This window comes from Manihot esculenta, chromosome 5 (genome assembly GCF_001659605.2).
Source record: "Manihot esculenta cultivar AM560-2 chromosome 5, M.esculenta_v8, whole genome shotgun sequence".
Taxonomy (NCBI): Eukaryota; Viridiplantae; Streptophyta; class Magnoliopsida; order Malpighiales; family Euphorbiaceae; genus Manihot; species Manihot esculenta.
The window spans coordinates 1,627,637-1,642,188 of NC_035165.2; the positions used below are offsets into that span (position 1 = coordinate 1,627,637).

Here is a 14,552-nt window from a genome sequence, read left to right on the forward strand (position 1 = left end):
TGCCTCATTGAAGTCTTCTGCCTCGTTGAGGTCTTCTGCCTCATTTGAGGTCTTCTGCCTCGTTGAGGTCTTCTGCCTCGTTGAGGTCTTCTGCCTTATTGAGGTCTTCTGCCTCTTTGAGGTCTTCTGCCTCATTGAGGTCTTCTGCCTCATTGAGGTCTTCTGCCCTATTGGGGACTTCTGCCTCATTTGAGGTCTTCTGCCTCTTTGAGGTCTTCTGCCTCATTGAGGTCTTCTGCCTCATTGAGGACTTCTGCCTCGTTGAGGTCTTCTGCCTCATTTGAGGTCTTCTGCCTCGTTGAGGTCTTCTGCCTCGTTGAGGTCTTCTGCCTTATTGAGGTCTTCTGCCTCTTTGAGGTCTTCTGCCTCATTGAGGTCTTCTGCCTCATTGAGGTCTTCTGCCCTATTGGGGACTTCTGCCTCATTTGAGGTCTTCTGCCTCTTTGAGGTCTTCTGCCTCATTGAGGTCTTCTGCCTCATTGAGGACTTCTGCCTCATTTGAGGTCTTCTGCCTCATTGAGGTCTTCTGCCTCATTGAGGACTTCTGCCTCATTTGAGGTCTTCTGCCTCTTTGAGGTCTTCTGCCTCATTGAGGTCTTCTGCCTCATTGAGGTCTTCTGCCTCATTCGAGGTCTTCTGCCTCATTGAAGGTCTTCTGCCTCTTTGAGGTCTTCTGCCTCATTGAGGTCTTCTCTTGTCAAGACCTCATTGAGGTCTTCCTTTGCTAGGACCTCCGTGAGGTCTTCTTTTGTCAAGACCTTTTTGAGGTCTTCTTTTGCTAGGACCTCAGTGAGGTCTTCTTTTGTCAAGACCTTATTGAGGTCTTCCTTTGTCAAGACCTCTTTGAGGTCTTCCTTTGTCAAGACCTCATTGAGGTCTTCTTTTGCTAGGACCTCCGTGAGGTCTTCTTTTGTCAAGACCTTATTGAGGTCTTCCTTTGTCAAGACCTCATTGAGGTCTTCTCTTGTCAAGACCTCATTGAGGTCTTCTCTTGTCAAGACCTCATTGAGGTCTTCTCTTGTCAAGACCTCATTGAGGTCTTCCTTGTCAAGACCTTATTGAGGTCTTCTTTTGCTAGGACCTCCGTGAGGTCTTCTTTTGTCAAGACCTTCTTGAGGTCTTCCTTTGCTAGGACCTCCGTGAGGTCTTCTTTTGTCAAGACCTTTTTGAGGTCTTCTTTTGCTAGGACCTCAGTGAGGTCTTCTTTTGTCAAGACCTTATTGAGGTCTTCCTTTGTCAAGACCTCATTGAGGTCTTCTTTTGCTAGGATCTCCGTGAGGTCTTCTTTTGTCAAGACCTTCTTGAGGTCTTCCTTTGCTAGGACCTCCGTGAGGTCTTCTTTTGTCAAGACCTTTTTGAGGTCTTCTTTTGCTAGGACCTCAGTGAGGTCTTCTTTTGTCAAGACCTTATTGAGGTCTTCCTTTGTCAAGACCTCATTGAGGTCTTCTTTTGCTAGGACCTCAGTGAGGTCTTCATGCTCCGGGAGGTCTTTTAAGATCCTCACCGGCCGTTTTTATTTTGTTTTCCCGGGAGTTCTAGGGGATCCCGGTCTTTTTGTTCCGGGGTGACCTCGGAGCCCCGCCGGTTGCTTTTGTGCCAGGAGGTTCTTACGGGATCCTGGTCTTTTTGTTCCGGGGTGACCTCGGGGCCCCGCCGGTTGCTTTTGTGCCAGGAGGTTCTTACGGGATCCTGGTCTTTTTGTTCCGGGGTGACCTCGGGGCCCCGCCGGTTGTTTTTGTGCCAGGAGGTTCTTACGGGATCCTGGTCTTTTTGTTCCGGGGTGACCTCGGGGCCCCGCCGGTTGCTTTTGTGCCAGGAGGTTCTTACGGGATCCTGGTCTTTTTGTTCCGGGGTGACCTCGGGGCCCCGCCGGTTGCTTTTGTGCCAGCCTTGTACCTCTGAGGTCTCTATGTCTCAGAGTCTTCTGAAAGATTCAGGATTTTTCTGCAAAATAAGAACTTGCACAGGGCACATATAACGAGGGTGCTCGTTGTTAATTCAATGATATCCGTCAATAAATAATATGTTGCCCCAGACACTTTAGCTTTATATTTCCGTTTTTAAATTATAAAATACTATGCTCGAACATGTAAAATATTGTGAACAGTGTAAGTATTATTTACACTTTATAATTCTGTAATCTGTAAAACAATAAATGAAGGTAGTGTAAAGGGCTCTTGATTTTGAGGTTTGTCTGGTGGTGATGATGATAAATAATTAATTGCTTGCAGTAGTTGTGGATCGTGCATAAGCTAATTTTAATAAATCATTTATAATGGCATTGCTGTAATATTTATAAAGTATTTGGGTACTTACCTCCCAGTGATCAAGAGCCACGCCGACCACTTTTGCATGGATTGTATGTGCGTGTTACTTTACTCTGATCCCACCAAATTCAATCTTGAAAAATTGATAATTTTGGTGTTTGGCCGAGCTGGTGTAGTCCGAACTCCTCACTCGTGTTCTTCTGCAGTTTTCCATCGACCTTTATTTCAAGTTCTTCCATCGACTTATTTTTCATCATTTGTGGTGCGGTCCGACCTCGTCTATTTGCTGTTCAGAGCTGTCTAATTTATCCCACCTGCTTGATTTTTCCTTGTGAATCTCCTTTCTCTTTTTTTTTTTTTTTTTTTTTTTGAATATATTCCCATACTTCAATGAATAAAATCATGAAAAGACTACAGGTCTCAAATTTCTCTAAGAAAAGACATGAAAGGTCCACACATTAATTGAAAATTGAAATTTTACTTGAGATTCCCTATTTCCAAGCTCTGTGGCAGAGAAACTCACAGTGACATATTAAAGTCTTTCAAATCACCGCTGGCATCCAGGTCGTGCAACTAGATTACGGATTCGAGGTTACTTCCACAACACATTGCGGGTTCCAGGCAAGGGGTCACTTCTATGAAGTTTTAGGGAGTGGATTTCCTAGTGCTTTCTTGTTGAGAAGGAGATTCACTGGTTTTCTCCATCTCCTGCAGCTGCTTTTGCCATCTGACTTGCAACTCATCTTCTTTAAGTTTGAGTTCCTCTAGCAATCCCTGCTCGAATATTAGCCCAGTGAAACAAGCGCGGCTTATCTTCTCAGCATGTACAGGATCTCCCTAAACAAGCAAAAGTGCATTGAATGGAAAAGAACCAAACCCAGAAATATTTCTCTGCAGAACACTGATTCCAGAAGCCAAAACCCAGGAAGAAAGGTAACGCTTCAAACACGAATCCGACCTCGATCACAGATCTAAGCTCGAGCACGGATCCGACCTCAACAAGTAATCTAACGCTGTGGTCGTCGGATTTGCCAAGTTCCTTCTGTCTTGCTATTCCGACCAACCAACCTTTTTTTTTATTTTTTTTATTTTTTTTATTTTTTACGGACTCCTCTTCTCTTTCTCTCGCCTCCTTCTTCTCTTTCTCTTTTCTTTTCTTTTTTTTTTTTTTTTTTTTTTTTTTTTTTTACAGCAGACCTCAGAATTTCAACAAATACATATATTCCTTTTTCCTTTTACAGAAAATATTCACCAGACTTCAAAGAAAAAATAAGCCTTAGTAAAATCTAATAAATATTAAAATAAATTATCTGAAAGACCATCAAAATATTCTTTAGCACAATGAACCTTTCTTTTCAGCTGGGTTATCTGCTCAAACTTTCGTACCTTATGTGGATCTCAATGGGTGGATCTGAAAACTTTTGAGATAGTAAAATCTCTTTCCTGGAGGGCACATTCCCGACCAAGCTCGGCGAGGGGTTAAAAGGAATGGGTGGTTGGTTGTTTGGAGTTGTAGGACTGGAAAATAAGAACCGTTGCCCCTCTTGGGCAGAGCTCAGATTATTTGGAATGACGTTAAGGTTATTTTCTTGGTGGTTTGCCATTGTGGATCTCAGTGGGTTTTGAAAGTGAAAACTCTGGTGATGAAAAGATCTCCTTCGTTTCCCACAGACGGCGCCATTTGATAAATATTTTCCTCTTCCTGGTCCATGATAAATCTGGTTTTCTTCTGGGTCCCTTCTTGCTGGGCTCTCTGATGGGTCTCTCCATGTTCTATCTGGTGAAGGGACCTATAAAATAAGAAAGAATGGTCAGGGGCCTACCGGGGGTGCCCCGGCAGAGGCCCTCCGACGCTCAAGTCAGATTTTATGGCTCAGAGTAGTATATTTAGGCAAGGGTTATAGAAAGAATAAAAATGGTGTCCAGGAAGGAGAAGGAAGAAGAGAGAGCCCCCTTTGCGTGGCTTCTACCGTGATATATATATCTGTCTCTCTGCCACAATGCTAGCTGTCTTCTGTCGCCTAGCTCCGTATGTACGGATGTGTCAGACGCCTGCTCCATGCGTAACGGCCATTAATTCTCCTCTGATACGTATGATTCTCCTCTGATACGCATGCGGAAGGACCTACCATCGGGGCATCTTGGTCATTTTCCCCTTTCCGGGCTGGGTTGAATGGTAGGGCTGAAGTTGAGCCTGGTGAGGGCCTAATTACTGGGCCGAGAGGTTTGGGCCGGCTTGATTGAGGAGTCTAGGCGGAGTCCGGCCCTGTGACTGAGCGGGCTGGACCTGGCTCTCGAGGGGAATATTGAAGCCTTCGGATCATGGACTGTTTTCATGGGTCTGGCCTTTATACCGGGGTGAAGAAATCCAGCGATCATCAGTGACAATATAGAAATTTAATAGACTAAAAGAAAAAAAAAAGAAGAAAAGAGAAATATTATATTAGATAATAAAAAAAATAGAAATTAAAGGAATAAGAAAAGTGAGATATGGTGTAAATATGATGTTGAAAAATAATAAGAATACTATAAGATAAAAAGCAAAATTCAAAAAAAAAAAGAAAAAGAAAAATGAAATAGGGTATATTGTGATAAATAGAAAAAAAAATATTAGATTAGAAAAAAGTCTTAAAATCTTTTTGTGAAGCCGGACTAATACCCGGTTAGTCGGCCTGACGTGTACCCGTCTTGCAGCCTGGTATGAAATGATTTAGAATCTTTTTGTGAAGTACGACTAACACCCGGCTAGTCGGTCAGACGTGTACTCGCATTGCGGCCTAGCATGAAATGCTTTATAATTTTTTTGTGAAGCAGAACTAACACCCGGTTAGTTAGTTTGACGTGTACCCGTCTTGCTGGCTGCCTTAGAATGTTTTTGTGAAGCGAGATTAATATCCGGTTAGTCTGCCAAACGTGTATCCACCTTGCGACTTGACATGAAATGTCTTAGAATCTTTTTGTTAAGCGAGACTCACACCCGGTTAGTCGGCCAAACGTGGACTCACCTTGTGCCTTGGAATGAAATGCCTTAAAATCTTTTTGTGAAGCGGGACTAAAACTTGGTTAGTCGGCCAGACGTGTATCCGTCTTGCGGCTTGACATGAAATGCCTTAGAATTTTTTTGTGAAGTGGGACTAACACCCGGTAGGTCGGCCTAGCGTGTACGCACCTTGCAACCTGGTATGAAACGCCTTAAAAAAATTTTATGAAGCGGGATTAATATCTGGTAGGTCAGTCTAGCTTATACCCGCCTTGGAGCCTGGCATCAAATTCCTTAGAAATTTATCGTGAAATGGGATTAACACCCGATAGGTCGGCCTGACTTATATCCACCTTAAGGCCTAGTATCAAATGCTTTAGAATTTTTTTGTGAATCGGGACTAACATCTGGTCTTCTGGCATGGGTATACCCGCCTTAAGGCTTGGCATCGAATGACTTGTTATGTGAGACCCATGCTCAAATGGCTTTATGATCTTTTATGAATTTATTTCTGTAAATCCATGCTCGGATTATATGCGGGACCCATGCCCGAAAGGCCTTGTGACCTTTTATGAATTTATTTTTGCGGACCAGCGTCCAAATTATATGAGAGATCCATGCCCAAATGGCCTAGCGATTGCCTTATAGCCTTTATTCTTGTCTCCATGCTTTCATCTATCCACTATTTTGATTTTTCTATCAAAAAAGAAGTTTGAAAAATGTATTCTAGTTTTATAACATTTCCATAAATTACAAATATTTGTCTAAGGATAAAATAAAAGACTAGGTCGTTTGACTTGACCACTTTCAAAACTCGGAATTTGACTCAGGAGCTAAACATCTGTGGCATTCTCCCTATTGTCACCTCTATTAACACTCGGTGCTCCTGCATTGCCATGAATAATCCCTATAGGTTTACAGTCAGTGGTGGTTTCAGGAATTGTAATCTCGAGCTCGGACCTCCTATTTTTTCTACTCTTTCTGATGAACTTCTGAAGTATGTTATTTCTTATTAACCTCTCGATCTCTTCTTTCAGCTACGGCACTCCTCCTTTGTATGTCCATGGTCTTCATAGAAACAGCAGTACTTGGTCTTATCTTGCCTTCCAGCTTTCTTAGGGTTGAGTTTATGATGCCATCTAACTTTCTTGTCATTTTTCTTGATCCACGCTAAAATATTTGTCCGTGAGTCATTTAATGGGGTATATTTCTTATACTTACCTCGGTTGTCCCTTCTTCGAGAGACTGAGTAACTTTTGTGGTCTCCCTCATAACCTTACTTTTTCGGATTTTGTTCTTGCTTTAGGCTCGTCTTTTATCCTTTTCCTGCCCTCCATGGTCCTTTGGAGCAGCCTATACTAGCTTCCAACCAGCGTCTTTTAGAGCATCGTCTGATGACTCCTCTTCTTTGAATTGTTCCTTCCCTTCGGACCATATCTAGATTGCCTCTGTCCGAGTCCTTGAGGTATCTACGGAGACTTTCTCCCTTCCTTTAGAAGCTATAAGTGACACCTCTTCCGAAATTTTGTATTGCTCAAAAATAACCTGCAACCTTCTGACGTAATAGCGTATTTGCTTAATGCTCATATTCTTGAGATCTCCTTCATTGACTATAGAGGTGTGTCTTATTCATTGTCAGGAGTGGAAGAAATGATAGCATCCTCATCGGTCGTAACCTTAGCAGCAGCTCATGAATCGCCGACCATTTCGAGAGAAAAAAGAGAGAGATTTCTGTCTAAGAGAAAAGGAATAAGATACTGAGTTTAATCCAAATGAACAGAAAAAATTCAATGGATTTCTGGCAACGAACTAAATGATGTTGGTGAAACTAAATTGAGGACGTGACCGGAACGGAGCATCGCTTGATTGGCTAAACCTGCAAGAAAGGAAACGTGAGGTGGTTGGCGCGCCTACGGCAGCGGCTCCGATGTTCAAGTTAGTAAGTTGAAGAAAAAAGCGAGTATAATATTTAGAACTCAAGAGTAGTGGTATGAGATAATAGTGTACGTTTGTCTCTATGATTGTCCTCCTTTTATATTATAAGAAAATGATAATAAATATAATATTTTCTGATAATCCGCGATAATGTGACCGATTTGTTGATGAGATATCTTCACCGGCTAATTAGTTGAAAATCTCATAATCGGAAACATAAAGAAAATCTACTAAATTGTAGTTGTCTAACGGTAATTTTTTATAGAGACTCGCTCTGAAATTGAGAGGACATGTCTGTATAATTTGAGACCAATCTGTCTTAAAATATTTAAATTTTTCTTTTTATGGTAAGACCATGTATTAATTTATCAAATTTTTATCATGTAAGCATGTCTTAGAATTACAGTTCACTATATACATTAAATAATAGTAGTATAACATCAATTATATATATATAATTTACAATATAAATATTTAATTTAATAAATTGAAATTTCTTATTATATACAGTGCAGTTTGTAAAATTTATTTTTATTTTATCATTAAATTAAATTTTAAATCTCTTAATTATATCTTCTAAAAATTGATGATTCTATAAATATCTTGAATATAATTATATTAAATTGATTCATTTCACCCACTCTTAATGCAAAGCTTAGGTTTCATTTATTTTATGGAAGAATTATTTATATTTAAAAAATATTTTTTAAAATTTATTTTTTTTTTCTATTATTTATTTATAGTATTATAAAGTAAAAAGCAATATATATATATATATATATATATATATATATATATATATATATATATATATATATATATATATATATAAAATTTATTAGTGTTATTAAAATTTTCAAAATAAAAAATAGTTTCTTTAAAAATAATTTTAATATTTTTTTCTACAAAAATATTTTTACCAAAATTTTTGAATTTTTAAAATATTAAAAACTTTCCATAAAACAAATAAATCCTAAGATTTTTTTTTTCCAAATCAAGCTAAGATTTTAAAGTCTACATTTATTATTAACCATGCAGGATAGCCCCCTCTCTCTCTCTACATATATATATATTCAGCAATAATTTTATAAATAATATTTAATATAGTATTTAATAAATGAAAAAGTAGATTATAAAAACTTTTTTTACAATATTTAATTAAACACTATTATTCACTGCTTAAATAATTGTTATTATTGTTGAATATGACAATAATCTGTTTATTGAAATTTAAACAATACAATATGCATGAATTTCATCTTCACAAAATTGACTGATATCATTCAAATTGAATTTTAATATAATGTATTGTTAAACATGATTTATCATTCATATTGAATTTTAATGTAATGTGTTTACATTAAGATTTCAATAATCTAAAATAATCACCTATGAAGTTTCTTTTTAGTATACGACATAGAATAACAAATTTAATTATTTCTAAAAAATAATTAATTATTTTAAATTTTAAAATTTTAAATTTTTTATTTTTATAAAAAAAATATTTTCTCTATTTTATAATTTTTGTTTATTTTATTTTTTTTATATTAAAAATATAATTTTTTTAATTATATTTATTTTAAATATTTTAAATTTTATTAAATTTTAAAAAATATTTTGAAAATTTTTTTAAAAATAAAATAAAATTAAATAGAGTTATAATGTTAAAATTTATATATTATTATAATTTAAAAAATATAATAATTTTAATATAATTAAAAAAATATGAATAAAAATTATAGAATGAAAAATTATATTTGCAACGGCAAATACACCCAATTAAACAAAAAGGTAATATTAAGAGAGTAGCGGTAGAAGGATCCGAGCGAGGAAAATGATTTATTTGGTGGGCACTAACAGAATGATCAGTGGCTGTGATTAGCCGCAGGGTAGGAACACTATCGGATTTAAGGGCATTAAAGGCATTTCATAGAATAAAGACCAACGATAGTAGACATGGTGCCGATGCGGCGTTCCCTGATTCGTAAAAATTTTAGATAATAATAGGTTCATTCGCGTTGGATTGAAGCCTTTCCTAATTGAGGTCTTCCGGAAAGAAACCATGTTGGTGCTCGTCGGATAACAAATACACACGCACAGAGCTGCTGCATAAGAGAGGAAAATACAGAAACTGAGGAATCAGATACAAAGAAAACAAACAGAGTGTCACCCGAGAAAGCAAATTTCAGTCCACAAATACAAACACTCACTGGTACGCCAAGTCTCACTTATGATTCCTTTATGTTTTGCCTTTGTGTGCTCGGAAAGTTTGTGTCTTTACACTTTGCCCTATACGATGCGTTTTTTGTTTCTTATTTTCCGATCGTACTTCGAGCTCATTGCATTTCAATCTGCTCAATTTGAGTTTTTTTTTAGGGTTTTGGTTCCGTATCCTTCTATGATTCTTTTATTAGTAGTTTTATCAAACTCTATTATAGGGTTTGTATTGATTCATGTCCGCCCTCACTTCTGCTGTCATTTTGTTCGCATTAATCGGGGTTCAGATGGGTTTATGTTAATAGGTTCGTTTATTGTGTTTCCTTTGAAAATTTATGGATTATTATTTCACACCAATCTGAGACAACGATACCTCCTCCTTATGCTATCTTCTTTTTTCTAGATTAGAAGAAAGGGGGGGATAATGAAGACAAATTGCAAAATTCATCTTAATTCAACCATTTATCACTCTGGTACCAACGCAATCTCAGTGGAGTTTTTTTTTTTTTTTTTTTTTTTTTTTTTATGTATATATATTTTTATTATTTTCTTTTCCAGGATTCATTGTAATGGAAAGTTTAGGTTTTTATGTTATTTTTTCTTGTTTCTACTCTGATTCCTCCACCAATCCGAGCAACTAAAATCAGTTTGTCTGTCCTCAAAGTATGTGTCGCTAATTATAACTGCTGCTCCTTTTAGCAGCTAAAAATTGTAGCGGGTAGTTTTTCAAACTCTGCATTATCTACCAGCCTCATCTTCCTCTTTGCTATGCTCCCCACCCACATCAATTCTCGTGCCTTAAGCACATCCTTGCAGTTTAATGCATTTTCCATAATGGTTAATCAAACTTGCTGTTAATGTGGGGACCATTTAACTGCAGTTATTTGGATGATAAGATTTGGGGTGTGAAACAGACACACGGTCATGGCAGAGGGGACAGAAGTTGAGGAACGGGTGGATCTTGATGAAGACAATTACATAGAAGAAATGGACGATGATGTTGAAGATCAACTAGATGATGATGCGGAAGATGATAATGGAGATGCGCGTGCTGAAGAAATTGCTGAAGAGGACTATGAGGACCCAAAAACTGGGGTTAGTCGGAAAGATCATCCACCAGAAATGGATAGCAGCCACAGCAATGCAGAACCTCTTGAAGATGAAGAAAAACCAACTGCTTCTGTCAATGAAGAGGAAAAAGAGAAGCATGTTCAACTTCTTGCCCTTCCACCCCATGGTTCGGAAGTTTTCATTGGTGGGCTTCCAAAGGATGCATTAGAAGATGATTTGAGGGATCTATGTGAACCAATAGGCGAAATTTTTGAGGTCTTAACTGTTGCAAAATGTACTCAAGATATCTAGTAGCTTTTCTTCCTGTCATTGTTAATTATACTTATTTTAAATCATTTTTCAGATAAGACTAATGAAAGATAAGGACTCTGGTGAAAGCAAGGGCTTTGCTTTTGTTGCCTTTAAATCAAAAGAGGTTGCTCAAAATGCCATTGAAGAGCTTCATAGTAAGGAGCTCAAGGTGATCATAACTTGATGCAACTATTTCATCACTTGAATAATTGTGTCTATTTTTATTTAAAAAGATTTTGCATCACTGCTGCAGGGTAAAACCTTAAGATGTTCTCTTTCTGAAACCAAGAACAGATTGTTTATTGGTAACGTTCCAAAGAGCTGGACAGAGGATGAATTTAGAAAAGTCATTGAGGAGGTTGGTCCTGGGGCAGAAGTGATTGAGCTAATAAAGGTAGAGTTTTGAATTGAAATGTGATTTTATTAATAGTAAATTATAGTAATTATTAATGCTCTTATAGTCTGTTGATTACAGGATCCTCAAAATTCAGCCCGTAATCGTGGTTTTGCTTTTATATTGTATTACAATAATGCATGTGCTGATTATTCAAGGCAGAAAATGTTAGATGCAAATTTTAAGCTGGATGGAAATACCCCAACTGTTAGCTGGGCTGATCCAAAGGGCACGCCTGATCATTCTGCTGCTGCTGCCCAGGTGAATTATTAAAGCAATTAGAAGAAGCTGATTATTCATAATTGAAATTCTCAAATGCTTTATATGTGGATCCTGTGTCTAGTAAGTAGCCTTAAGAATGTTTGGATTCCTTACGTCATTTAATACATTATAGAGTTACCCCTTGTACTACCTTCAGTAAATCACTGTGTTATCTCTTCTATCTTTTTAGTGTATAACATGTTCATAGGAAATTCACTTGGTTTCTTTGCCTTAACTTCTCATATTTGGCTGGAATCTCAATGTGCAATTCCTTGCATACATATCAAAATATGTTACACTGCTTTAGGATATTTCCAAACTGCTTATATTTGTAGTATGCCAAAGGAGAAAATTATAGTTTTTTGTTTTACTAGAGTAAAATGATTCTAAAAGATCATGTGGAAGAGATGTTGAGCCAAATTTCTTTTGGGTGCTTGTCATATTTTCACTGAAGTTCATTTGGTCTTTAACCCCATATCTGTTTTGGATGCCAGGTTAAGGCTTTGTATGTAAAGAACATACCTGAGAACACCAGTACTGAGCAACTAAAGGAACTATTCCAGCGCCACGGGGATGTGACAAAAGTTGTTATGCCACCTGGCAAAGCTGGAAAGCGGGATTTTGGGTTCATTCATTATGCTGAAAGATCAAGTGCATTGAAGGCTATCAAAGATAATGAAAAATATGAAATTGACGGTAATTTTCAGAAAATGCACATTTGGATCAAATGTGGCCCTTTTTAATTGAGTTTGATGACTCTGAAAATAATAATGTTTTCAGATATCAAGGATGTCTATAAGGAAATTATAGAATTTGACATTATTGATTAAAGGCTAATTGGACAAAAATGGCCCAAAGTTTGTGTTTTTGCGTTTAATCCAAACCTTTTACTTTTGGATTTATTGTCCTTGCCTTTTCAATGGGTGCAATTTTAGCCATGCTTTGTCATCTAACATATAAAATTCAATTTTATATTCAATGGACCGCAATTCACATTTAATATTTATCTAATTGAACTTCATGTGTACAAAGATAGTCCATTGAATACTTGAATTGTATGTATACAAAATTAAATTTCATATGTTGATTTCAGAATTGGCTAGAATTGCGCTCAATTGTAAAGGTTGGGACAATAAATTAAATAAAAATGTTCGGATTAAAATGCAAAAACATGTAAAACTTGGGTCTTTTTTGTCCAATTGGCGTTGATTTAATTATGTGTACATGTTATATGCCATTAAGCCATCCTTTTTTTTAAAAAAAAATGGGGTGAGTATAGTTGCAATAAATTTTCCACAGTTTAAGTAATAGCTTTTCTAGTTTATTGTAAGAAAACTTATACTTTGCCTCCTTTGGTTAAGACCTATTTCATTTATCATTGTCACAATGTCGCACTCACTTTCATGAATTTAGTTCAGATATTCTTTTCCTGTGAATACCAGTGGATTTTCTTCAGAAAAAAAATGTCAAATATGCTATAGAAAATTGTAAAATCTAGTAAATTTGGTAATACTGTCTGCTGACTTCTATCTTTATTTTTCTGACCTTGGTCAAATCATGCAAAAATTGGACTGTTTTTAAGTTTAAATATTTACTTCCCTTTTGAGTTCTATGAAGTAGTAATGGATAACACAACCCATCCAGAAAAAGTGATTGGCGGGCATGCTGACCTTGCTGCTGGAGTTGATGCAGCTACTGCTTTGTTTTATTGCTCTCTAGTGTAAATACTTTTTTGATACAAAAAATAAGTAAATAAAATTAGGAATTTGATACCAGTGAACTTCATGACAGGCCAAGTGCTGGAGGTTGTCCTTGCCAAGCCACAGGCTGATAAAAAACCTGATGGAGTTTATCCTTACACGGCTGGGCTTCAACCAAACCATCTGACACATCCTTCATATGGTGGGTTTGCTGGAAGTCCATATGGCTCTGCTAGTGCTGGATTTGGTGTTTCTGCCAGTTTTCAGCAGGTATTTTATGGACTTAAATTAGTTTTTTCGAACTTCTACAAAGTTCTGTTGTGGTCAAACTTCACCTGTTAAACTTTCATGCACGAACAGCCGGTTATATATGGAAGGGGTCCAATGCCAGCCGGAATGCATATGGTGCCCATGGTTCTACCAGATGGTCGAATAGGCTATGTTCTGTAAGTTTCTATTTCATTCTTGCGTTATTACCTTTTAAATGAGACATATTTTCAACCACTGCTTCGATGTTTTGGAATCATGCAGTCAGCAACCTGGTGTACAGATGCCACAGCCGCGGCCTAGGAGAGCTGATCGGAACAATGGTCCAAGTGGGCCTGCACGAGGTGGAAGTAGTGGGGATGATGGCAATCGTAGCAGAAGGTATCGCCCCTATTAGTGGTAGAGATGTAGAGATGTGTCATAGTTTTGGGCAGGGAATCAAGATCCATTTAATTGGATGACTTGTTGCGGTGAAAAAAATAACAGAGCCTCCCCCCCACCCCTCCCTACTTTCTCATTCTTCTTCTCCACCCCCAAAACTCTATAAATTAAAAAAATGAAAAAAAAAAAAGAATGGAAAGAAGAAGAAAAAAGATGCTAGAATTAGGAAGATGGAAGTATTGTGACTTGGAATGTGGTAGGAGACAATTGACAATATTTCTCTTTATATTAATGGTTTATTTATTGGCGTTGCCTTGCCGCAGCCAGAAGGAATTGTTTCATAGCTTTGCAGGCCATGGTTCCGTGTCGAAGTGCCGGTTATTTCTTGTATTATGTGTTCCCTACATTACTACATTGCTTTTAGTTCAAGCTCAGGTATACTCAATTTCTGTTTGTTTTTGCAATTGAATATGTGAGAGAGGCTTATGCATCTGTGCATCCTTATTTCCATCCCGAAAGATCCCAAAGAGAGTTTTTCTCCAACAGTCGCATGTATGAGGGTTTAGTCCTGTTGCGGTTGTTTTGTTTAGAAGGGGAAAATATAATGCCATGGAAAGACCCAATAGGGGTAATAGTGTACAAGGGCCCCAGCTACTGGCTTAATTTCTTGGCAATGGGAATAGCAATTATCTTGGCAATGATTAAGGCTAACTAGTTAGTAAATGGATTAGTTTCCTAGGCTTGTTTAGAGTGAGTTCTATATTATTCTCAGCGATCTTTCATGTTGC

General features: G+C 37.3%; 1 protein-coding gene across 1 annotated transcript; it reads left to right on the forward strand.

Annotated features, from left to right (window-relative positions):
• Nucleotides 1-9,187: 9,187 nt before the first annotated feature.
• Nucleotides 9,188-14,093, forward strand: LOC110616086 (heterogeneous nuclear ribonucleoprotein Q). The gene is made up of 9 exons (XM_021758405.2): nt 9,188-9,394; nt 10,280-10,725; nt 10,814-10,930; nt 11,015-11,155; nt 11,237-11,416; nt 11,911-12,112; nt 13,208-13,386; nt 13,477-13,562; nt 13,648-14,093. Exons 2-9 carry the CDS (start codon nt 10,324-10,326, stop codon nt 13,778-13,780), a joined length of 1,440 nt encoding a protein of 479 aa, XP_021614097.1. The 5' UTR covers nt 9,188-9,394; nt 10,280-10,323; the 3' UTR covers nt 13,781-14,093.
• The last annotated feature ends 459 nt before the right edge of the window (nt 14,094-14,552 follow it).